General features: G+C 50.7%; 1 protein-coding gene across 1 annotated transcript; it reads right to left on the bottom strand.

Moving 5' to 3' along the window:
• Nucleotides 1-2,411: 2,411 nt before the first annotated feature.
• On the bottom strand, nt 2,412-2,852 carry Kcne1 (potassium voltage-gated channel subfamily E regulatory subunit 1). The gene has a single exon (XM_052159117.1). The coding sequence runs from the start codon at nt 2,850-2,852 to the stop codon at nt 2,463-2,465; it is 390 nt and encodes a 129-aa protein (XP_052015077.1). The 3' UTR covers nt 2,412-2,462.
• Nucleotides 2,853-23,907: the final 21,055 nt, after the last annotated feature.

Here is a 23,907-nt window from a genome sequence, read left to right as displayed (position 1 = left end):
CCCTCCAGTCTGGGCAGCAGACATCTGTCTGGAGCAGAGCTGGGCTTACACAGGGCTCACGGACGCAGCAGCCACAGTTCAGTTTCAGAGGCTTGTGGCCTCTTAGGACAGCAGGAAAAGTGTCCATGGGCACCTCCGGGTGGTGAGGAGTCGGGTGTTCATGGGAGTTCCAAGGACTCTGGGACCCAAATAGCTCGAGGACAGTAGCAATTCAGAAGGTGATTCATGGCAGGGTTCTGACACCTCCCACCCCCAAAACACCACACAAGCACACTGGCACACCTGCGCATGCACACACAGACACACACATGCACACACATGCACACACAGACACACACATGCACACACAGACACACACATGCACATACACAGACACACAGACACACACATGGAGGAATCCCTGCCTTATAGGAAATAAGAACTTGAATCAGAGTCAAATGTGTCTACTGAGAACAGTCAGTGCTGTGGGGGTTGCTTTTCATTAGACTGTGTTGTGTCTTTAAATCTTCTTTATTATTGTTTTTTATGTGGGGTGTGTGTGTGTGTGTGTGCACTCTTATGCATCATGTGGAGGACGGAGGACAATTCTCTGTAGTCCGTTTTCTCCTTCCACCATGGGTTCTGGGGATTAAACTTCAGTTGCCTCTATGTGCTAAGTCAACCCTGTGTTCTGCTTTCCAAAACCTGTGTCTTAGCGAGTGACCTGTACCCTGCAGGCTTGCCTGGCAGGTGGGATTTCAAAGCGTCATGGTGCGAAGGGTCCTTGTGTCCTCAGGAGGCAGCCAGAGAAGGTTCCCCATGCTCTCAGGGAATGTAGCCCGAGGAGCCTTTGTCTGCTGCACACCGTGGCTCTGGTGCTCCCTGCTCCGCTCTGCTCCCGTGGTTCCTTCTGGTCTGAGAGGAGGAGGGGACGGCAGACTCCGCATTAGCTGGCTAGACTGCTTTATCAAAGTCTCCCAAGCAACAGGCAGGCATTGTCCTGTGTTCTCAAAGCTAGAGTTTGAAACAGGGTTTAGGAGGGCCTCATGCCCTTGGACGGTCACAGGAACAATTGTTCCTTTTTTGAGTTCAGTGGTCATCTGTTCTCCACTCTCCTTGGCTTTTGTCCTTGTCACTCCAGTCTCTGTCTCAGCATGTGTGTCCCTCTTAAGGTCATGAGTCCTACTAGATAGAGTAGGACCCACTTCAGTCGCTCTTTGGAGCCTGATTTCCAAACAAGGCAACATTCACTAGGACTGGGGGTTGGAGCCTCAACGGGTCTTTTAGAGACACAATTCATCTGACAAGTCAGACCTGACACCTCAAGGACAGTGCCACGCCCATTCCACCTGTTCCCAGGTCCCACACCCACACCTTCCCCTGGGCCCTTCGGGGTGGGTGGGTGGCCGCTTTGCCTCCGATGATAACTGCACACCCTGTTCCTGGTCGCTATTCCGGAGGAGTCTTTCTCCTCTGTTTCAGTCCTACAAGAAGCAATTTCTGCCCACACTGAACTGGAGGGAGCGTGCAGGGGAGTGGGGAGGAGTGGGGGGTAGTGGGGGGGGGAAGCGAGCATGGGGGGGGAGAATAGGGGTGGGGGAGGGTACACGAGGGCAGGATGAATGGGGGAGAGTGTGCAAGGGGGTCGGGGCGTGTGAAAAGGAATGCAGGAGAGGTGTGGAAGAAGGGCTGAGTAGGAGACAGAACAGACAGAGGGCAGAATCATGGCTGTGAACACAGCGGCAAGGGCAGGGGGTGCTGGCTGTTGAGATATCGATTCCGTGGCTTTAGCAGTGGCTGCAGGGACTGTGGGTGAAAGGCTCTTTCTTATGAACCTGGCAAGTGGGCGGTACAGGAGGTGAGGACCCCGCCTCCTCTGTACCACCTGAGAGTGTGTCGCTGGCTGCCTCTGTCAAAGCTGCCTGAAGTCTGTCAGTGTTGTCAAGTGGGACAGGGAGGACACCCTTCCCAAGATAGGGAGGACGGAGAGCACACCCTTCCCAGGACAAGGAAAACTGAGAGCACACCCTTCCCAGGACAGGGAGGACGGAGAGCACACCCTTCCCAGGACAAGGAGAACTGAGAGCACACCCTTCCCAGGACAGGGAGGACGGAGAGCACACTCTTCTCATTTCAAAACCTGCTTAGAAACTGGACTCATCATGTCCACGGCTCCCATCAGAACTTAGTCACATAGCACAGCTAATGTCGAGAGATTTGGGAACACTCAGCTTGTATTCTCAAAAGCTATGTTGTTTGGGACCAGGCTAGATTTACAAAGACAAGGGCAGGTGCCACAGAATAAATCAATTGTCTACTGTAGAAAGAATGCGATTTCAGAAAGCTGGCGCCGTTAATTCACCCCTCACAATCTTTCACAAAAACTCAATGGTACCCCTACAATAAAGACCATGGCAGGCATGCGACTAGAAAGACCAGCTTGTCACCTGTAGGGCTTGTGTATTCTTAACCAGCTATGGGGTTCACGACAATGGCTTCAGTTCAGGAAGGTGTGTGGCAGGCTGTTCTACGGCCACCTGGTTTTCAATGACATAGCAAGCTCTGAAGCTCTCCAGGACGCGGGCCTGGAAGAGCGCCTTGCCCTTCTCCTGCCAGGCATCCGACTCGATGTACACATTGAAAGGGTCGTGCGAGTGCTCCAGCTTCTTGGACCGAATGTAACTCAGCATGATGCCCAGGGTGAAGAAGCCGAAGAAGCCCAGCACCATGAGGATGTAGAGCGCCTCCAGCCGGCTGTCATCTCGGAGCTGAGACCGGCGAGCCAGGCCCGACACGTTGCCGCCCTGCTCGGCTGTCTCCTGCCACAGCGAGGCCAGAAAGGGCAGAACAGTCGTGGAATTGGACAGGGTCATCCTGGGCTTCAAGATTTCCCTGGTGCGGTGCAAAACTCCTGAAAGGAAAATGCAACTTGGAATCAAAAAGCCTCACTGGCTAGCTCCCACCCACGCGCACGGTTCTTAGCCTCACTGGCTAGCTCCCACCCACGCGCACGGTTCTTAGCCTCACAGGCTAGCTCCCACCCACGCGCACGGTTCTTAGCCTCACTGGCTAGCTCCCACCCACGCGCACGGTTCTTAGCCTCACTGGCTAGCTCCCACCCCATGCACAATCTTTAGAGTCTCGGGTGACAGGGATGAGCAGACATCCTCTCATGGCGTGTACTGTCAGGAGTCTCACTGACATGTCTGTCAATCAGCTGCTAACTCGATCTCCTTTCTTTCTGCTCAGCAGTCCTCCCGCTCTCTGGCAGGCCGCCACTGGGATGAGTTTCATCAACATAAACGATACGGAGCTGTGTATCTCATTGAGTCTCTGTCCTCTTCCCATTATCACTGCTGACTTTACGGTCCATTAATATTGCTGCCTGCATGAGCATTTCCCTACACTCAACCCCTGTCAAACACTCATTTCTCTCTCTGCCCAATTCCCCTACAGAAGGAACCACGGTGTCCACTCACTCCATAAACAACGCAGATAGCCTGGCAAATTGCTCAGGGGGTGAAAGTTCTGGTTAAACCTGGGCCTGACGACCTGAGTTCCATTCCTGCCCCACCCACATGGTGGAAGGAGAGAACTGACTCCTGCAAACTGTCCTCTGACCCCCACATGAGTGACCCCGACCCCAACATATACATACATGTGCACAAACACAAAATAAATTATGTAATTTTAAAACCTTTAAAAGATAAAAATAGCACCAGAAAAACACAGGCAGGAGGATCCCTGTGAGTTTGGGTCTACAGAATGAGTTCCAGGCCAACCAGGGCTACCCAGTGAGAGCCTGTCTCAAAAAGATATAAATTATAAGCAAAAGAGAGACAAGCAGCCTCGTTCTGGTTCTATCCACCTGAAAATGGCTTCGACATCCACACAGCACTTCTTGGTGGCTGCAGTAATTTAAGTGGGAATCTCCCACCATAGGTTCGCGCCACAGAGCACTTGGTCCTGTGCCTGTAGCACTGCTGCGGGAAGTTGTAGAACTTTTAGGATATGACGGCTTGGTGCAGGGAACACAGAACTTGGGGAGGGTTTTGAGTGCTTACAGACTTGACCACTTCTGGTTCACCCTCTGTTTCCTGTATGCAGATGAAGATGTGCCCTCTCAGTTTCCTGTTTCGGTTACCTGACGTCACGCCTCCCCAGTGATTATGGGCTCTCGCTCTGGTAGTGTAAGTCAAGGGAAACTCTTTCTTCCATGGGCCATTTGTGCTTGCCGTGTTTGTCACAGCGACAATGAACTACAGAGATTTCCATAACCACTCACCGAAGGTGCTGTCAGGGCACCTTTGGATGGAATGTCCAATGCGGGTTGCTATAGTGGGAATGTGTCCCCAAAAGTCCACATGTTGGGAAGCTGGTTCCCAATGTAACAATGTTGGGCAAGAAGTCTACTGGAATGTGATTGTGTCATAAGGATGCTGTCCCTTGTGAACAAATGAATCCATTTATAGTTGAATCAACAGAGGGCCTTTATTGTCTAGTCACTCATTCATAGATATAATGGGTTATCCTTGGCCACCTTGCTCTGTCTTGCCATGTCGTGGTGCAGTACAAGACGCTTTACCAGATGCAGAACGCATGACCACACCACACCACACTGTTGGACGTCTTCAGAACTGTGACACAGACAAAGCTTTGCTCCTCATATACTATGTAGGCGTGGTACTTGGATTTGTGAGAGAGCAGGCTGGGGGTCTGTTTCTCCACGGACGTCTCTCTGGGCAGCTCGGTTCCCTGAGTGGAAGGCATGCGCTATGACACAGCACCCCGTGGAAGGTGTGCTGAGTTTCCAGCACTCCAGTCTGAAGACCTGGTAGGTACTGAGCGTGCTAACCTTCCTTCTCTGATCACCTTCTCCAGTGAGTGACTGCCGGACCCTGAAGAGCACGCCACTCGTGCCATGGTGACTGCTCATCTGAACGCCCAGGCTTGGTCGTTGCGAGAAGTGTCTCTGAGTAACTGTAGAATTCTGTCAGATATTTTGTGTGTCCTAAGAACCTTGCCTAGGTGACCATCAGATCACTGATGAGTGAAAACTTCTAATCCTTTAGGGTAGGTGTGGGGTAAATATCACCTTCTACCCTTCTCTCCTGTTTGGAAGCAGAAGCCTGGAGATGTTGAAATCATGCTCATAGTTCAACTCAAAAATGACCACCGGGAGCTCGCTAGGCTTGGGGTGTTCCAACCTCATCACCTAGAGTCTCCTGGCAGCCAAGTGGGATATGCCCACTGGGTACCCTTAGTGACTTTTGTAGCTAGAGGCAAAGGCGTGTTTGGGACACCATTTCTGGCCAGAATCGCCATGAAAGTGCGATTCACAGCAGTGCAGCTCAGTGCCCCCCCACCCCAGCTAGCATGTGACTGCGACGTTGGCAAACATCATCCCCGGGGCAGCCGCTGACCCCAGAACTCCCAGCCGCTCTGGGTTAGACCTATGGCTACTTCTTTGTAGAACTGGCTTAATTTAAAAATGAACCTGAGGGGCTGGAGAGATGGCTCAGTGGTTAAGAGCACTGGATGCTTCTCCAGAAGACCAGAGCTCAATTCCCAGCAGCTGCGTGGCAGCTCAAGTGAGTTGGCACCTTCATAGTGCAGGCAAAACACCAATGCACATAAAATAAGAATAAATAAGTCATTTTTAAAGATGAACTTGAACCCAGCACCAGGCAAAGATGTTTTGTGCTTTCTTTTCTTTTTTTTAAAGATCTACTTATTTATGATATGTAAGTACACTGTAGCTATCTTCAGACACACCAGAAGAGGCATCAAATCCCATGACAGGTGGTTGTGAGCCACCATGTGGGTGCCTGGATTTGAACTCAGGACCTTCGGAAGAGCAGTCGGTGAACTTAACCACTGAGCCATCTCTCCAGCCCTGTTTTGTGCTTTCTGACGTCTCCTTGCTCTATACACCGTGGACACGCTAGTATCCTCCAGTCTCCCTCACGTGCCAACCTCACCCTGGTGATCACACCTGCTCCTTCAGAATCCTACACACGGCCTTGACCCCAGCTGTCCGGTCACAGCACTAGAGCTGTGGGCCACTGCTGTGGGCCTTTCCCAGGCCGCTCTGACTGAACCCCAGCTGCATCCCGTCAGCACCCTGCCTGTGCCTGGCTGAGCTCAGCAGCCACGGCCTCCACATCAATACTGCAAATCCTACCACAGCAGTCCCAAGTGAGGGCCTTCACTCGTCCCTTGCTACCTTCAGAAGGAAGTGGCCGGTGCAGAGCACAGCTGTGGGTGGGCCCTGGATTTGAGGATCCCAGCTCCATCCCTTCATTACTGTCACTGTCCCCAGGCGCCATGTCTCCAGTCTTTCTGGTCCTTCACTGAACTTTCCACTTGTCCTTATGTCTTTGCACATTTCCAGTTCAGACCGGCTCCGCAATGGTGTTACTCATTCTTGGCCAATGAGACCCCTTAGTAGGGCAGCTCACACTTTGTTCCTGAGACCATCTTTGGTATACAGGACCCGGTAGGCATCATTCTGAATGGCACCGCCAACTTCATCAGGTCAAGATCTTTACACTCCATCTCTACACATCTGAGCTGGTGCCTGGCCCACAGCAGCACAAGAGCTACCCAGGGACATTTATTGAGTTGATATCATCCAGACATAATACTGTCCCACGAATGGGGCCTGGCCTGCCTCTCTAAAACCACCTTCCTCTTCTTCTTCTTCTTCTTCTTCTTCTTCTTCTTCTTCTTCTTCTTCTTCTTCTTCTTCTTCTTCTTCTTCTTCTTCTTCTTTCTTCTTCTTCTTCTTCTTCTTCTTCTTCTTCTTCTTCTTCTTCTTCTTCTTCTTCTTCTTCTTCTTCTTCTTCTTCTTCTTCTTCTTCTCCTTCTCCTCCTTCTCCTTCTCCTTCTCCTTCTCCTTCTCCTTCTCCTTCTCCTTCTCCTTCTCCTTCTCCTTCTCCTTCTCCTTCTCCTTCTCCTTCTCCTTCTCCTTCTCCTTCTTCTTCTTCTTCTTCTTCTTCTTCTTCTTCTTTTCCTCCTCCTTCTCCTTCTCCTCCTCCTCCTCCTCCTTCTCCTTCTTCTCCTCCTCCTTCTCCTTCTCCTCCTCCTCCTCCTCCCTCCTCTTTCTCTCCTCCTCCTCCTTTTTCTCCTCCTCCTCCTCTTCCTCCTCCTCCTTCAACTAATAGAGACCACTGAGCTGGCTTCTGAGTTTTAGTTAACTCCTGCCCAAACCCACTCTTAAAGGAGCAGAAAGTGCTCAGACTTTGCCTCCCCCTCCCACTCTGGCTCTGTAACTTCATGGACACCTGATCCTAGAAATGTTCTTTAGCCTCTCTTGGCTATGTTTTTTCCTCTCTGTAAAACAGGAAGGCTCAACACCAGCATCTCCAAGCTGTGTGCTCACGGATCAGGCCTGGAACACAGGCAGTGCTGTTGACATTCCGTGGTCTTGAGTATGGATATGGCTGGTTGGTCTTGACTGTCCACTTGACGGGGCTGAGACACACCTAGAATACTGGCAAGGCACACCTCTGGGTATGTCTGTGAGAATCTCTCCAGAGGTGATTAGATCATGAATGTTTTGACTTAATCAATGGCTCTGTCATAAGTGGATTCAAAATTTAAACAGACGTAACAGGAGACATTGGAACTGTAGAAGACGAAGCTGAGTGGAAGAATGTGGGTCATTGTTGCCTTCAAAGGGTGTTTCTGGGTACCCCTCGATGCTTCCTGGCTGCAGGCTGAGGTGAGCAGGTCTGTTTGGCTGTGTGGTACTCTGCTCTGCCTCACCGTGACCCAAGCAATGGCGCCTCGTAGCAGTGGATCAAAACCTCTGCAAGTGTGAGCCAAAGTCAATCCTTCCAGAATTGTCTTAGGCATTTGTCTTATGATAGAAATGGAGCTCGCTGGGTCTTCTGAGGTGGCTGGGTCTTCTGAGGTTGCTGGGTCTTCTGAGGTGGCTGGGTCTTCTGAGGTTGCTGGGTCTTCTGAGGTGGCTGGGTCTTCTGAGGTGGCTGGGTCTTCTGAGGTGGTTGGGTCTTCTGAGGTTGCTGGGTCTTCTGAGGTGGCTGGGTCTTCTGAGGTTGCTGGGTCTTCTGAGGTTGCTGGGTCTTCTGAGGTGGCTGGGTCTTCTGAGGTGGTTGGGTCTTCTGAGGTGGCTGGGTCTTCTGAGGTGGCTGGGTCTTCTGAGGTTGCTGGGTCTTCTGAGGTGGCTGGGTCTTCTGAGGTGGCTGGGTCTTCTGAGGTGGCTGGGTCTTCTGAGGTTGCTGGGTCTTCTGAGGTGGCTGGGTCTTCTGAGGTGGCTGGGTCTTCTGAGGTGGCTGGGTCTTCTGAGGTGGTTGGGTCTTCCATCCCATGGTGCCTCTGGGAATCTGGGTCTTTGGGTTTAGGTCTCATTTCCCCATGTCTGACACTGTGGCTCTCCTCGGATGTTCTGGAGAAAGTTGTCATGAATGAGAAATGAAGCTCTTCTTTCTGATTGCTATGGGCAGAGGCCTGTTAGGGGTGGGAAGGGCAGAAGGCACACCATACTTCTGAATCCTCAACTAAGTGGGAATCTAGCCCCATTCAGAGCAGGGGATCAGGCAGGAGTTATCTGGAAACTCATAAAAATTCAGAGTGCAGTGACCTCTCCCAAAGTGACTAGAACCATTGAAGGAGGCTCAGGCCCCTGCCACAGAGAAGAGAGGACGCCGAGCTGATGAATATCATTTTATTTCCAAAGGAAATAACCAGCTAGCAACCCTGCCATCACTTACTGTCAGGGAGTTCTTAGAGACCAGTGACTATGTGGGGGAACATATGTTAATTGGTTTAGAGTCAATAACTCCACACGGGAAACTAATTTCAGAGTCAATTCTGTATTTAATTTATATTTGAGGGCTTACTAAAAAGACCTATTACTTAAAACCAGATGGAACTTTCTGGTCAGAACAGACCAAAACATCTGTTTCAACCCTCCCCCCACCCCATCCCCGCCCACACCCCTCCCTTTCCTCCTCACCATAGTTGAGTTTGCCCAGAAGCACCTGGTGAACTGCCTCACCTCAGGGCTAAGACTTAGGTGGAGACTGGGAATTTGCATGTCAAATGCCTTCTGAGTCCTGGGAGCTGCCCTGGGCACCAGGCTCTAGAGCTTTGAGAAATTCTGGAACTCAGGGAATATTGCTGCCTGGATCCTACCCTGAGATGGTACTCATGCCGCTCTGGGTCCGGCCTTGACACTGGGCTTTTTAAAAAAAGATATATTTATTTATTTTACATATGTAAGTACAATGTCGCTGTCTTCAGACACACCAGAAGAGGGCATCAGATCCTATTACAGATGGTAGTGAGTCACCATGTGGGTGCTGGGAATTGAACTCCTGACCTCCAGAAGAGCAGTCAGTGCTCTTAACCACTGAGCCACCTCTCCAGGACTTTTAAAAAGCTTCCCGCTATGGTTTAAATGTGTCCCCAAAGCATGTGCTGGAAAGAATTCTCAGTGCAACAGTGCTGAGAAACGGGCCTTTAAACGGTGATCAGAATGCACTCAGGGCTGGCCAACCCTGTCCCTTCTTCCTTCCGCCTTCTACCATGGGATGACATGGAAAGACGGCTCCTGCCAGATGCGAGCCACTGACCTTCAACTTCCAGTCCGAGAAGGAACTTTTCTCTTGAGAGTGTCTCCTGTAGTCATGTTGGCCTTGAGCTCACTATGTATTGAGGGTGACCTTGAATTCCCAAAGGTCTTGCCTGCACCTCCCCAGTGCTAGGTTTCCAGATTGTGTCACCACGCCTAGTCTACGCTCCGGAGGACTGAACCCAGAGCCTGGAGCACTGAAGTCCACTACCCATGAGCCGTACTCCTGGCTGGAAATGAGCTCCTGGTGTACTGTTCAGCCTGCATATTTTTGTCCCAGACAGACCTCTGTACTCCCAACTGGTACTTCTCGCAGGCAGGGTGGAGGCCTCTGGGGTGCACAGTGGACAATTAGAAAACAGACTGAGGTTCTGTTCTGCAGAACACCTGGCAGAGTTAATGGTCTGAGACATAAATCATGGCGTCGTGATTGAATCTTCACACTGTCTTTGCTTTCCAGATATTTCTTGGTCTTGCATGCTCCTCCAGAGTGTGTCGTCTTTACGTGCTCATGTTAACTCACCCTGGCACCTGACGTCATGATTAGCTTTATGCTAGGCTACAAAAGGCAGCTCTCCTCGCTGAAGCAGGCTGTTTGTTCTTTACAGTTAGTGCCTTGCGCTGCTGATGCTCTGCGCCCAGCGCTGTGTATTTGGTATACTGAGGACTCCAAACGAGTCCTGGTAGAAAAGGCACGGTCCAATCTGCACAGCATTAGGGAGCTTGTGTCAGATTCTCCAAGTTCACTGCCATTACATTGTCAAAGCACCCACAGCGCGGTGGCCCTGGTGTCAGACTGTTGGAACTGAGTGGGTATGGAAATCCAGCCATTTTAATTTACAGAGAACTGGGCCCCACAGTACTGCAATGGGTGACCCAAGGTTATCTCTCTTGGCAAAACCCATGAGAGTTAATCTTTTAGCTATAGAAGGGAGTTCCCAGGACCTTGTACAGGGGAGACAGACTCCTTAGACGCAAAGGAACTGGGGAACTAGCCACTTCTTGGGGTACACTTGGGTCTCACAGGTGAGGACCGGCTTTTCCCCCAAACATTCCCTAAGCTATTAGAAGTTGGCCCTGTCCTTAGGACTCCACAGATATCTCTGTCCGGAGAGCCGTGGCTCAGGTCGCTGCAAGTCACTCAGGACGTGGGGCTCGGGAGGCTGGGTGGAACCAAATGTCTGTGAGTGGAGCCTGTGTGGCCCCTGGTGCACCCGTCTGCATTCCTGCCCCCACTCCGCGTGCTCTTGCTACATTACCCATCGGTACTGATAACAGTCTGGAAGCTTCTGGAACAGAGGCTTTCCAACACTGGCAACATTCTGAGGACCTGACGGCTTGCTCACCTGGTAAGGCTTTCTCTAGCAGTTTAAGTTCCAAGATAGACAGGAGCCGAGGGGGTCATGGCCAGAGCTGCGGACTGTTTCCTGCCCCACCCAGGTTTGGATGAACCAGAGAGTGCTCCCCCCTAGTCTCGCCTTATCTCAGTGGAGTGGGGTTCATTCTTGTTCCTAGTGACAGGGTTCCTGAAGCAGTTCCTCAGCAAGACTCAGGGGCAGAGTCCTGGAAGCATTTGGCCTTGTGTATTTTAAGAAGCAGGATGAGTGTGAAGGCAATTGTAGACAGGCCCGATCTGGGTGACAGTGACCTTGACCGAGCCTAGAATTCACACCAGTTGGCCTTGTAAGCAACCATTGCTAGTGCCTTCATTTCAACCCCGTGTCCAAATTCTGGAAACATCTATGCTACACGTACCCCTTAACGAAAAAGAAGCTGACCTTCCCCAGACCTTCCCATGGGTGACAGACAAGGAGGCTGGAGTGTGAGGCCTGGAAAGGCAAACATGAAATGCTCAGAAGATTCAGGGAGGGAGGAGTATGAGAATTTTGGATAAAGAACAAAGAACAACTGAGGTATTAAAGCGAGGAGGCAGGAACTGTACTCAGCAACTAAGGTAAAAACCAGGGCGCCTCCGCTTCCCCTGCTAAAGGCTTGGGATGGTGAACTTAGGCCGACTGCATAGTACACACACCACCGGGTTGTGTGCAATGTTAAATAACCCTGCAGTGACCTTTGTCCCTGCTCTCCTCAAGAGTTCGTGCAGGGCATCTCTATGCCACAGGCCCTTCAAAGGCTAGACAGAATGGTAAACTGTGAGAACGCTGGCTGTCTGCCCCTCCCGGTGCCAGTCTCTCCCTCCCAGAGTAGGAGAAGGGTTTGCTCTGTAAGGGTGGGAGCCCCGCTCAACCAGAACCACTGCAGTGAGGGAGGGGGGTCACGGAGACCACACACTGTGTGCTGGGAGCGGCCTGGGAGATTATTCCTGTTAAAATTCACAGTTTTTTATTTTTATAATTTTTTTTTGCATGATACAATTTATCTACACGGCTCTCTGCCTTATCTCTAAAAAGGGTTGAGTGCTTATTGGTGCCGTGCCCTTTCGTCCAGCATCTTCACTCTCCATAATGCTCGCCCAGCAATCCTTTCCCATAGCGCTGTATGCTTGTATGTGGTGTAGCTTCCTTAGTCACGGTGCTTGCTGTCGGATGTTCCTCTTCCCACTGAAAGGTGAGCTCCCTAAGCGGGATTTCTGCGAGAGCTGTTTCTCATTCTGCCCAGAACAGCTGGAACAGAGTGTGCATCTGCATCTGGGAATGCAGCGATCATTCATCAGAAGCAGGCATGCACGCATGAATGCACGGATGCCTCCGAGTTCCATCCGAACTCCCAGAATGAGAGACCACACAGGCAGCCGCTGGCTCACCCCCAGAGACGCGGGCGACACCTGCGAATCTCCCTGAGGTCCTTCAAGGGCTTGTATTTTTAGAAGTGATTCCTAATCCACTATCAAATGCAAGATGTGCAGGGTGATGTCAGGACTGATTCCGTGGGAACTTGGGGTGCCTTCCTCATTTACAGGGAAAACCCAACAGGCGAGGAAGGCAGAAGTGTTTGACCTCTTGGATACAATGTGAATTGTATCCAGGAATCGGAGGAGCACAGGTGAACTTAGCAAAGGGCCCCTCAGGGACCACAAAAGGCAACTACAGTGTTACAGTCTTCCTCTGTGGGGGGCGGACACTGTGCTATCAGTCTCCGCAGAGACAGCCCAGGTGTGTGGGGCGGGTGCATTAGATGACCCAATCGCTCTTTTATCTCAGTGGAGTGCAGTAGGGATTAGGGATTAGGCGTGCACCTTAGCTGTTACCTGGCTTTCTTCGAGAAGCTTCCCATTCCCTCATAACTGCAGCTACGATCAGATATCAACCTTGTTCTCCATGTCCCGTGCCTTTCCCACAGCAAAAAAAAACCAAAACAAAAAACAAACAAAAAAAAACCCCAAAAAACAAAACAAAGAAACTTCCTGATCAAAATAATTAAATAATTAATCAATAAAATAAAGTCAAGGTTCTTTGTGACCGATATGCTTCAAGTATTGCTGAATTGGGGGTGGGGGGGATCTCTTTAAGGCTGAGGACTGGGGGTGGTGGTTTTAATCTTCATTTGATGCTTTTAAATATTTTCCAAATTTTCTCCAAGAATGCAAGCCAGTAAATAATAAAAGTAAAAAACGTTTTCCTTTAACTTTCCTGTAAGTGAAGACAGGCAGAGAGGGGACTGGCTAGGAGTTAAATCCATGGCCCCAGTATACAATGTGCCTGTAGCCAAGACTGGTCCTGGCAGGGTACCTGTCCCAGAGGCCGGAGCCCCTGTCTTACCTGGGTCTAGAAGCCTCTAGAAGCCAAGGGAGCCTGGTGTGCAGCGGGATCCTTGGTGCCTGTGCCGGGGTCTAGGACTGACAAGCCAGAAGCACCCAAGCGATGTAGCTTTGGGTGGGCGGAGCCTCACAGACCCTGGGGCTTCCTGCGGGCTCAGCTTGCGCTCTGCCAGCCCAGATCTCCGAGGTTACCCAGCCCACCCTGCACCCTGCACCCTGCACCCTGCACCCTGCACACCGCACCCAGCCCCAAGGGCAGGAAGCACTTTGAATCCAGCGGGTGGGCTAGGGCTGGCAGACAGTCTGTGGGAGACTAAAGAGAACAGACCGGGGCAGCACCGGACAAACACCCTGTTAAGCAGCTCCAAACACTGTCACCTCAGAGATGGCTCCAGATCCCTTTATCTTAATATCCTGCTGGACCCCTGTGGCTCCGCAGCTATTCAGCAAGGCTATCTTGAGCATCTACTTACTGGGTGCCTGGTCCTGGGTGGATGGTGCAGAGGTGGCTAAACAGTCGGGGCTCTGCTGTGGGCAGTCTGTTGCTGGAGGAACTCCAGCCTTGGCGCCACCTCAGTTCTCAGGCAAGTATGAACCGCCTTTCTCTCTCAGCGGGAGCAAGCTCTGAAGGCTCAGGTGACTTCCTGGTCAGTTTCACAGCGTTGCCCACCCGCTTGACAGGTGTGAGTCAGCAGGGGCAGTTCTGGTGAGAGGACTTGGCCAGGCTAGCAGATGAGATACAGAGGCAGGCTTCTGAGGTACAGCTAAAAGACACAGCCAAGGGTCACTGCCCCCACCCTGTGGTCTTCCTCATCTGGTCACTTCTAAGGACCACAGTCCCTGTGTGCCCCTGGGTACAACTGGCTGCAACTGAAGGCCCTCCCGCAGCCCTACCTGCAACATTCCAGGATAATACTCCTGTTGACACAGGCAGATGGGGAGCTGTGTGGGTGGCAGAATCCAGGGACTGAGCCACACTGGAGTGCACTAGAACGCCTCCAGCTTTTGACCTGTAATGTTATCCTGAGGAATCTATTTTCTCCCATAGGCTCCGAGTTTAGAGACGTCTTAAGGATATAAAGGTTCTTCATAGTTTTATTTACAATAATTAAAATCTTGATGCCTAGCGCTAAAAATATAAAAATAAAATAATCATTAAATTAGGTCCTGTATAGTACCAAGTTATTTCTCAGTGAAATATCCTAAGAAGCCACTAGCAAAATGTCTACAAGTGGGATGTAATGTGGTTTTCATTTGTCTGTTTGTTGAGACAGAGTCTCACTATGTTACTCTGACTGTCCTGGAACTCTCTGTGTAGACCAGGCTGGCCTCAGGGTCACAGATACCTACCAGTGTCTCCCTCTGTGTGCTAAGACTTAAGTTATGCAGTATCATACTTGGCTCACACCACGTATCTTATAGTGCTACATGAAAAAGACAGGCCTAGATTTTATAGAAAGTGAAACATTGTTTCAAGGGAAGCAAGGGAAACACCGCGGAGCTCAGCGCTGGCTGGTGGGGATCACCCAAGATGGACTTTGTGGGTTCAGTTAGATACCTTCAACAACCGTACATACTCCAGAGAAAATAAAATTCATAAACTTGGCCTTAAAAAAATTCCCAGTTCTTTCTCCTCTGTGCTGTATGTACTGTGTGGGTGTGTTGTCCTTCTGTCCGTCTTCCCAAAGCCAGAGTCCAGCAGACGGGGGGAGGGGTGAACAGTGTTTATCCTACCAAGCTCTTAGATGCGGTCCTTCCACAGACAACGCCTCCCTCCCGTCCCTGGGCACTGCGAATGGGAACGTTTCCAGAAAGGTAGTGTTGCTCACGGCAGTGTTCTCAGCTCTCTTCCGGATTCTCGCTGCTCCCCACAAAATTAGTTATTATTCAACAGCTGTGCTAGACATCTCATTTGTCACCGAGAGGTGTGCTCCACCCTTCGTGAGCATGGCCGGGGGAGGTGCGCTCTACCCCTGGTGAGCTGGGACGGCCTCCCCGTCTTTTCCCTTCACCCTTTCATCCGCACCCCTTCTCCTCTTAGGTACAATGGATATGACCCCAGACACTTCAAATGATCCTGTACCAGAGCCCCTTCCTCCTCCTCCTCCTTTCTTCCTGATCCTTTATCAGAGTCGTGACAGATATGGCCCCTGTCCTCTCGGTAGGGTTAGCTTCATCTTCCAGAAGCCCCTACTTCAGTGAGTGTGACTTCCGCAAGCCAACCACTTGCCATCATCCTCTGTTAGGAACGCCTCAAATCCAGGCAGGCGCTTTGCTCTCTCCTAGCTCCGCTCATTCTCTGATGCTAAGAGAGTCAGCCTAAGGCTTCAGTGTGTGTGTGTGTGTGTGTGTGTGTGTCGTGGTCATCCCCTGTGGCTGCTGTTCGGCTGGTGTCCTTGCTGCATCGGGCCGGGCATTCCCTGTCCTTTGGCTCCTCCATTGCTGTCCAGGTTAAGCAGCTTTGCATTACCTCAGCAAACACCTGAGATAATTACCTCACAGGAGAAAAGGTTCTCTCTATGCTGGGTGGGACCCATCGCTTCGGACCTGTGTGGTGAGACAGCGTGTCACAGCTGAACCAAACCAGTATCTGGAAGCCAGGAAGCAAAAAGGGCAGAGAGGGAGCTGGAATGCCTCTGGCCCTTGCAAAGAATCATTCTCCGAATGTCTTAAAGGCTCCATGTCCGTCTTTCTTTCTTTCTTTCTTTCTTTCTTTCTTTCTTTCTTTCTTTCTTTCTTTCTTTCTTTCTTTCTTTCTTTCTTTCTCTCTCTCTCTCTCTCTCTCTCTCTCTCTCTCTCTCTCTCTCTCTCTCTCTCTTTCTTTCTTTTAACATCTTGGCTGTCAGTAGCACCAATTGAGGATCAGACTTTGGAGGACATTTAAGGCCCAAACCATAAGGCTGGGGAGATGGTTCCGAGGATAAAGTGTTTGTCTTGTTTGCATGGGAACCTCTGTTTGACACCCCCCACCCAAGAATCCAAGTCCCCACCCTAGGGTTGGGGAGGTAGAGGCAGGAGGATACCCACGGCCTGCAACCTACCTCAGTTGATGAATCCCGGGTCAGTGAGAGCCAGTAACAAAAAAGGCTGGCAGCACCTGGGGACCAGCACTGGCCGCAGTCCTCTGTCCTCCATATGCACACACACGCACACAGGTGCTGCACATAAATGTGCAGTCCTCGTGCACATGCACACACACACACATACACACACACACACACACACACACATACACACACACACACACACACACACACACACACACACACACACACGACCATGCACAGAGATCAAAGTCATAACATTGCCCGTGACCCTTCTATCCCGGGACTCTTTATTGCCTCTGGGGGCAACTGTAAGCTTTCTGTATCCTAAACACGGGACACAGCTGTAGCATGCTGGCCCTGGTTCTTCCTCACCAGGCAGAGACAGGATTGGGGGTGGGGACTCAAGGCCCATTGTGAGTCCCCTGGAAGATGGAAGATGGCCTCTGGGCCATCTGCTTCTCCATCTCTCTCAGGGGCATTGTCATTCCCACATCCACGTGACCTCCATGTGCCCTCTAATCCCTACAACCCTCCCCTTGACTACACTTCCTCACCTGACAAGATTCAGGAAGATATAGATCTGCCTCAGTTTACCCCAGAGCTCCTCTGTGGGGAGAGCCCTGCTCAGAAGCGGCATCCATCAGCAACGCTGGTCTCATGGCGCTCCCAATGACTTCTGGGAGTGCCCTGGACTAGAAAAGAAACTGCCCACCCCCTTCTGGGCTGGCGGGCCGCACTGGTGACTAACCTCAGTCCCCACCACAACTTTCCTCCAATTGAGCTGAGGCGGCAGATGGGGAGCCCCCACTCTTTTTGCCATGGGGACCCTCCCTCAGGGACACTGCCTTCTCTTTTCTGCTTTCCAACTCACAGACTTAAGACCATCCTCCACACAGACCCCAGGGCTGGTTCAGACCTCAGCCACACAGTAGGGGTCAGCTCTGAGCCTGTAAGTCTAGGTCTGTCTACTTAATTTTCTGTTAATTTTTTAAAATTAAAAATAGAAATATCTAGATTTTTGGTTCTCAAACTCAAGGAATCTGGAAAGGCCCCCCATCTGGTAAGATGAATCCCTCTGTACAAAATTCAAGTTACTCACCAGAGACCCCCCTCTCAGCCCATGTTCCCTCCAACAGTGGACCTCAGCAGGCTTAGCTTGTCATCACGACCTGCCTGGTTCTGGTATGGAGTTTGTTACTGTGGCAGGTCTGTCCCTTCTAGGGCCCGCTGCCTGCAAAGCCAGGGCGGTGCAGCCCAGCAGTTCCTTTCTCACACCTGAAAAACTCACTTCCCCATCCTTTGTTCTTGGGCTGCCAGTATTTTTAGGCTGGTCAGGTATGTGCCATTTTAGAGCAAGAGTGACAACCTTTCCCCAGATTCTGGGAATATGGAAGAGAGAGAGAGGGAGGGAGGGAGGAGGAAGAGAAGAAGGAGGAGGAGGAGGAGAAGGAGGAGAGATACAAACAAAATACTACAGCTTTCAGTCTTCCTGCCTACAACCCACACATGCAGCACCTCAACCTAGCTGCAGAGGTCTGCAGATCAGCAGCACTGCCACACTGTGGCTACCACACCTTCAGGCAATGGCTGCCTTTTCCAGTTACCTCAACTGTAGCATCAGTCCTACCGGACTCTACCGTGGACGAAGACCATCAAATGCCTTGCACATGGCCCTGCTGCAGGAAAGCAAGATGCTCACTGAAATTAACTTCCAGCTGGCTCTGGCCAGGGTTCGAGGACATATCTGCCAACTCGAAACATCCTTGACTACACCCAAAGAAGTGGCAGCTTTAGGCTCATGGCCGCCCTTGACAAATCGCCGAGATCTTCATGATGTTATAAATGGAGCACACACGCGATTAAGACGGCTTTTCCAAAAGAAATAATGGAGTCCCCACCCCCTCAGCCTCTCCCCCGACCATTGTCTGTCCAGGAATAATGCAGGGCTACTGGAAAGGTGGATAAATTAATCACAGCTTGGAATATTACTCCTGGGTCGGAAAGAATGCCAAATCTACTCATACGGGGTTTGACATTTGAACATCAACACTGCCTTTATATTTTCCTTTTTAAACTCAATCGGTCCAGTTTGCCCAGACATGGGTGTAATCCCTTTGAACACTGTGGACCTAAGATTGAAAGGGTAAGAGCATGCCGGGTGTTTTCCTAGGCCCGGGAGTGTGGAGATGAGGGAATGAGATTGCAGTCTCCCTTCCCTGCATGTCTGATATTATTTTGGTTTGTCTCCAGTTCCTGAGAACACAGAAACCTCATTGTTGAAGTCCTTGAAATGAAAGGACAGGGCACCTCTGCATTTCACCTGGGTGCAAGTGGTCTTCTTGGGGAAAGCACGTGTGCATGTTTGTGTGTGTGTGTGTGCATGTCTGTGTGTACATGTATATGTGCACACATGTGTGTGCATGTGTGGACATGTGGGGGCCTTGAGGCTAGAGGTTGACATTATACCCTGTGACAAGATGTCTTGTCCCACCACCACGTCAGCCCCAGGCCTGTGGGAGCTTCAGCCCTGAGGTCTAGACACACATGGCTTCTTGTCTGTGTCCCAATGGGTACGCAGTGAGTGAGAGAATAAAGCAAGAGCAGAGGCAGAGGCAGGCATGACTCATAGGAAAGAAAAAATATATTCATATGAAATTTTTAGAAAAAGCAAATGTCAAAAATCTGTAGTATGAAATTTATAAAATAGTAAAAAGATTTAGAAGACAACCTTGACCTTCAAACCGTAATCTTGGTTCCCACCGTGTCTCATCTGAGCATGGACCCATTGCCTTGATTTTTTTTTCCTCAATAAGGAAATCGCCGCTGTCTTCTCAGCTTAATTCAGAGTTTTCTGATGTCCTATGTGGGGAGGGCACAGGGCACTGGGTTGCATGCATCTGTGTGACTGGACGCCTTACAGGTAAAGCTAGGATTGCAGTCCTCTCCTCTCACCAGCCTGCCCTCCCTAGACCCACAAAGAATTTCCAACAGAGTGGTCGTCACTCCTTGCTGGGAGCAGCTGGGAAGTTTCCAGCACCAGAGTGACCCTTCCTCCTCTCAGTGCACCTAGGGCAGTTTCTCCCTGTCCATTCCTGAAGCCCCCACTGAAGACCATCCTGGACCTGCTTTAGACAGGGTCTGGACAAGAGCTCCAGGCTGATCTCTCGGTCTCCCGTGACCCTGAGCGGTCTATTCCAGGGTATGTCACGTCCCATCTTAGCCAAGAATGGCTACTGTGGCTTTACTTGGAAGCTTCCAAAGGGCAGATTCGGACAGCCCATTTTGTTCCCAGTCCTCCATCTCCAAGGAAGAGCTTGGCCACGTGCCACGAACTTTCTGGATGGCTCTGAAGTAGCAGGTCAGTCGTCTCTCTGAGATCCAGGGGCCCCTTCTTGGGATGGAAGCAGCCCAGCCTGCATCCCGCAGTGGTGTGTGAGCACAGAGCCCAGTGAGGGCCAGGCTGAGCTGAACTCGGTGGCGGCAAGTTGGAGCATGTGTGCTTGCGCCACAAGTGTGAGAAGGAAGGACAAACGAGCGAGAATGATAGGAGCTAAATGGAAACCGCTGAGGTGACAGCGGGTCAGACTGTCTCCTCGGCCATTGTTCTTCTGGAAATCACAAAATGCCACAAAATGTAAGCATTGAATAAGTGGACAAGGAAACCATCTTCAACAAAGGTCACGGTCACTTACGTGTTCCATTTCTCTTGGCAAGAGTGAAGTGGTTCCTGGAACACCTCGTGGGGTCCCAGGCTCAGCAGCCAGCCATTCGTGGACCCCGAGCCAGGGGACTGGAGTTCTGTGTCTGGCTTTGTTCATGTGTCCCTCAGAGGTAAGAACGCATGCTCTGTTTCAGGAGTCGCGCTGCCCTGTGATTCCCCATCTCAGTCCCGGCTCATAAAGTTGGTTGGTATCAGTGTGTGCCAACTCTGTAAACTAAGGTGAGGTCCGTTAGGCACCTTTGGTATTAGAGCTCATCATGTTTTCAGATTTTAGGTTTCAGCCTCACCATGGGTGAGTTTTGCCTTCATCTCCTTTCCTTCTCTGCCCAGCTGCCCCTGACACCCAGGCGGTCCTGCCTTGATCACCATTGTAGAGCAGCTTCTGCCCGACCTCTGGGGTATCCTGGATTGGAGGCATAACAGAAACTTGGGGACACTAGGGACAGTTTCCCATCACGAGGACAGTGTGTCGTTAGACTTGGGTCTCCTCTGGGCCTTGGCTCTGAGAATCTGAGAGTCACTGTTCACTCTTTCGAGGCCTCCCCTGGTCTCTGACTTTATGCTCCATGTTTGGTTCCTGTGGGATTTCCTTACGGAACACTCTGGGTTTGCCCAGCAAGGGCCAAGTTCCTCGCTAGGTTAGACAAAGAGGCCTGTGAGCTGGTGTCCCAGCAGCCTCTTCCCTGTTTCTGTTGAATTAGACATTTTTTCCAACTCTTTATGTGTAATGCGTCACCTGCCGTGACTTTGTGCTCAGAGCTGAAGATGATCAGAGCTCCAACTCACTGAGCCTCCTTGTCTAGGACGACTTCCTCTAGCTTCCTTCCCCCTCCCTCAGGGTAGATTAATTGTACAAAGGAATGGATTTCCTGCCACACAACCACAGCTGTGTGCAGTGTGCTTTTCAGGTTTGCTCCAGCACTGCTCTTTCTTACCTCTCTTCCCTTCTTTCCTGTTTATCCATCTGGTCTAGGGTGCGATCCCAGGGGTCAGGCAGAAGCTGCTCTACAATGGTGATCAAGGCAGGACTGCCTGGGTGTCAGGGGCAGCTGGGCAGAGAAGGAAAGGAGATGAAGGCAAAACTCACCCACGGTGAGGCTGAAACCTAAAATCCTAAAACATGATGAGCTCTAATACCATAGGTGCCTAACGGACCTCACCTTAGTTTACAGCGTTGGCACACACACTGATACCAACTTGCCAGGACCAAGATGGGAAATCAGAGGGCAGCAGGACTCCTGGAACATGCCAAAATACGAGACCAAATGTTAGTGGATGGAATCCAACAGTCCTAAAATAAATACATGTGCTAATTACGGTAAGCTGTTTTTTAAAACATTAGGTTGTTAAAGCATTGTGTGACACAGGAAAGCGATGGCTACCAGTCACAGCTTAGCATTACATAGCAGGGTTCAACTTGCCTAGGACGTGTACTGCCCAGATACTTATTTGGTCAAAACATTATTCTGGGGTTGAGGAGACAGCTTAGTAGATAATGCAGCCGTGAACAAGCATGAAGACCTGAGTTCAGGTCCCCTGCACGTATGTAAAAGGCTATGGATGCTCACACACGCCTGCGACCCTGAGCTGGGTGGTAGAGACAGGCAGACCCTGGGGCTCACTGGCCAGTCTATCAGGAACTGCAAGCTCAGTGTTCTGACAGAGAGCCTGTCTCAGAAAATAAACCAAAGAGAGACAGAGGAAGGCACTCAACATCAACCTCTGGCCCCTCTGCATGTGCACACATGGGCCAGCGCACTCCACACACACACACTCACACACACACACACACACTCCTGGAGAGATGCTCTGAGGAAGATGTCTTGGGGTGAGACTGCTATTGTCGTCTGCACACTGACTAAAGCAGCTTGCTCTCCACTGTGTGTCCCCACCCCCATCCACTCAGGCAACCAAAGGCTTCACCTACTGTGCACAGCATGGAGATGGGAAAAGAATAACTCCAGTGGGTAGTCTGACAGGCCCTGCTTCACACAGGTGACCGAGGCCTCTGCCCACACACATAAATCACGGTGACAGTCACCACGACAGTGAGTCTGCTTGATAGGATGTGAAGAAAATAGCCTGTCCCTCTCAATGACCCATAACCTCAATCTCATCCCAAGATGAACCTCAGACAGGCTCTGCCGGTGGGACAGCCTGCAGATCACCTGCTTGCAGTTCTCTAGACATCCGAGGGCAAGGGGAATGAGGACCTGAACACGGCACGGCGAGCACAGCGCCATCGGGAGATGGAGTGTGATCCTCGCCTGAATATAGGAAATGGATATTGGGTAAAGGTTTCAAAAGCAGAAACAAATTATGAATTTACTAATCATATGTCATTCTAGTTCACTGTAACAGACAGAACATACGGGCACAGCGGTTTAATAAGAGAACTTGCTTCTGGGGGACATGGGAACCCTGTATATGACCTCTGCCATTTTCCTGAAGTTCTAAAACCTATTGTAAAATGTTGACTCTTAAAAATAAAGGAACTGAGTCAGTCAGCTCATGTTACCCCAAAACAAAGGGACGAGATTGTCAGCTAAGACAGAGAGAGAGAGAGAGAGAGAGAGAGAGAGAGAGAGAGAGAGCTCTGTGAGAGAGAGAGAGAGAGAGAGAGAGAGAGAGAGAGAGAGACAGCTCTGTGACCCGGTTCCTTCCGTGGCATCTGGAACTGGGAGAACTTGGTGGTATGGTATTTTTGTTTTTGGTTTTTTTTAATTGGCTATTTTATTTATTTACATTTCAAATGTTATCCCCTTTCCCAATCCACCCCCCTAGAAACCTTCTATCCCATTCCTCCTCCTCCTGCTTCTATGAAGGTGTGACCCCTCACCCACCCACTCCTGCTTCCAACCACCTTGCATTCCCCTACACCGGGGCATCCAGCCTTCATGGGACCAAGGACCTTTTCTCCCATAGATGCCCAACAAGGCCGTCCTCTGTTACATATGCGGCTGGAGCCATGGGTCCCCCATGTGTACTCCTTGGTTAGTGGTTTAGACCCTGGGAGCTCTCGGGGGTCTGGTTGGTTGGTTTTGCTGCTCTTCCTATGGGGCTGCAAACCCCTTCTGCTCCTTAGTCCTTTCTCTAGCTCCTCCACTGGGGATCCCATGATCAGTCTAATGGTTGGCTGTGAGCATCCACCTCCGTATATGTCAGGCTCTGGCAGAACTTCTCAGTATCAGGCTCCTCTCAGCAAGCACTTGTTGGCATCCACAGTAGTGTCTGGGTTTGGTGACTGTATATGTGACGGATCCCCAGGCGGGGCAGTCTCTGGATGGCCTTTCCTTCAGTCTCTGCTCTGCACTTTGTCTCTGCATTTGCTCCTGTGAGTATTTTGTTCCCCCTTCTAAGAAGGACTGAGGTACCCATACTTTGGTCTTCCTTCTTCTTGAGTTTCATGTGGTCTGTGAATTGTATCTTGGGTATTCCAGGCTTTTGGGGGTGTGGTTTCTGAGAGAGCTTGGGGGTGTGGTTACATTGGTGGAGCAGAACTGGTGGTGACTGGTTGACGTGGCATAGAACTTCTGAGGCTCAGTTGGCTCTGTTTCTTGTGTGATGACATGGGACGGACCTTTACTGAACCAGCACTCATGATTTTTGTCTTTTCCCATAAAAGTGAACCAACACAGACAAATCTCACAAAAGAACCCCCAACTCAACAGGTAAGGTGCCAAGAAAAGATGCCATTTAAAAAGGGAGGCCATACTTGTTTATGAACAAAATGTATTCCAACCCTTCAACATACTCAAAATCACAAAAACCAAATTCATGATAGCAGCTATGCCTGTCGAGAGAGGAACAGAAACAGAAAATTTAAAGCGGGGTTGCTTCT

The sequence above is a fragment of the Apodemus sylvaticus genome, chromosome 15, assembly GCF_947179515.1.
Source record: "Apodemus sylvaticus chromosome 15, mApoSyl1.1, whole genome shotgun sequence".
Lineage (NCBI taxonomy): Eukaryota > Metazoa > Chordata > Mammalia > Rodentia > Muridae > Apodemus > Apodemus sylvaticus.
Note: the sequence above shows the minus strand (reverse complement) of the source record. Positions and strands in the feature narration are given on the sequence as shown.

What these genes read in the sequence shown, in the direction of transcription:
- Kcne1 (XM_052159117.1), bottom strand. Translation starts at nt 2,852, where the DNA reads ATGACCCTGTCCAATTCCACGACTGTTCTGCCCTTTCTGGCCTCGCTG.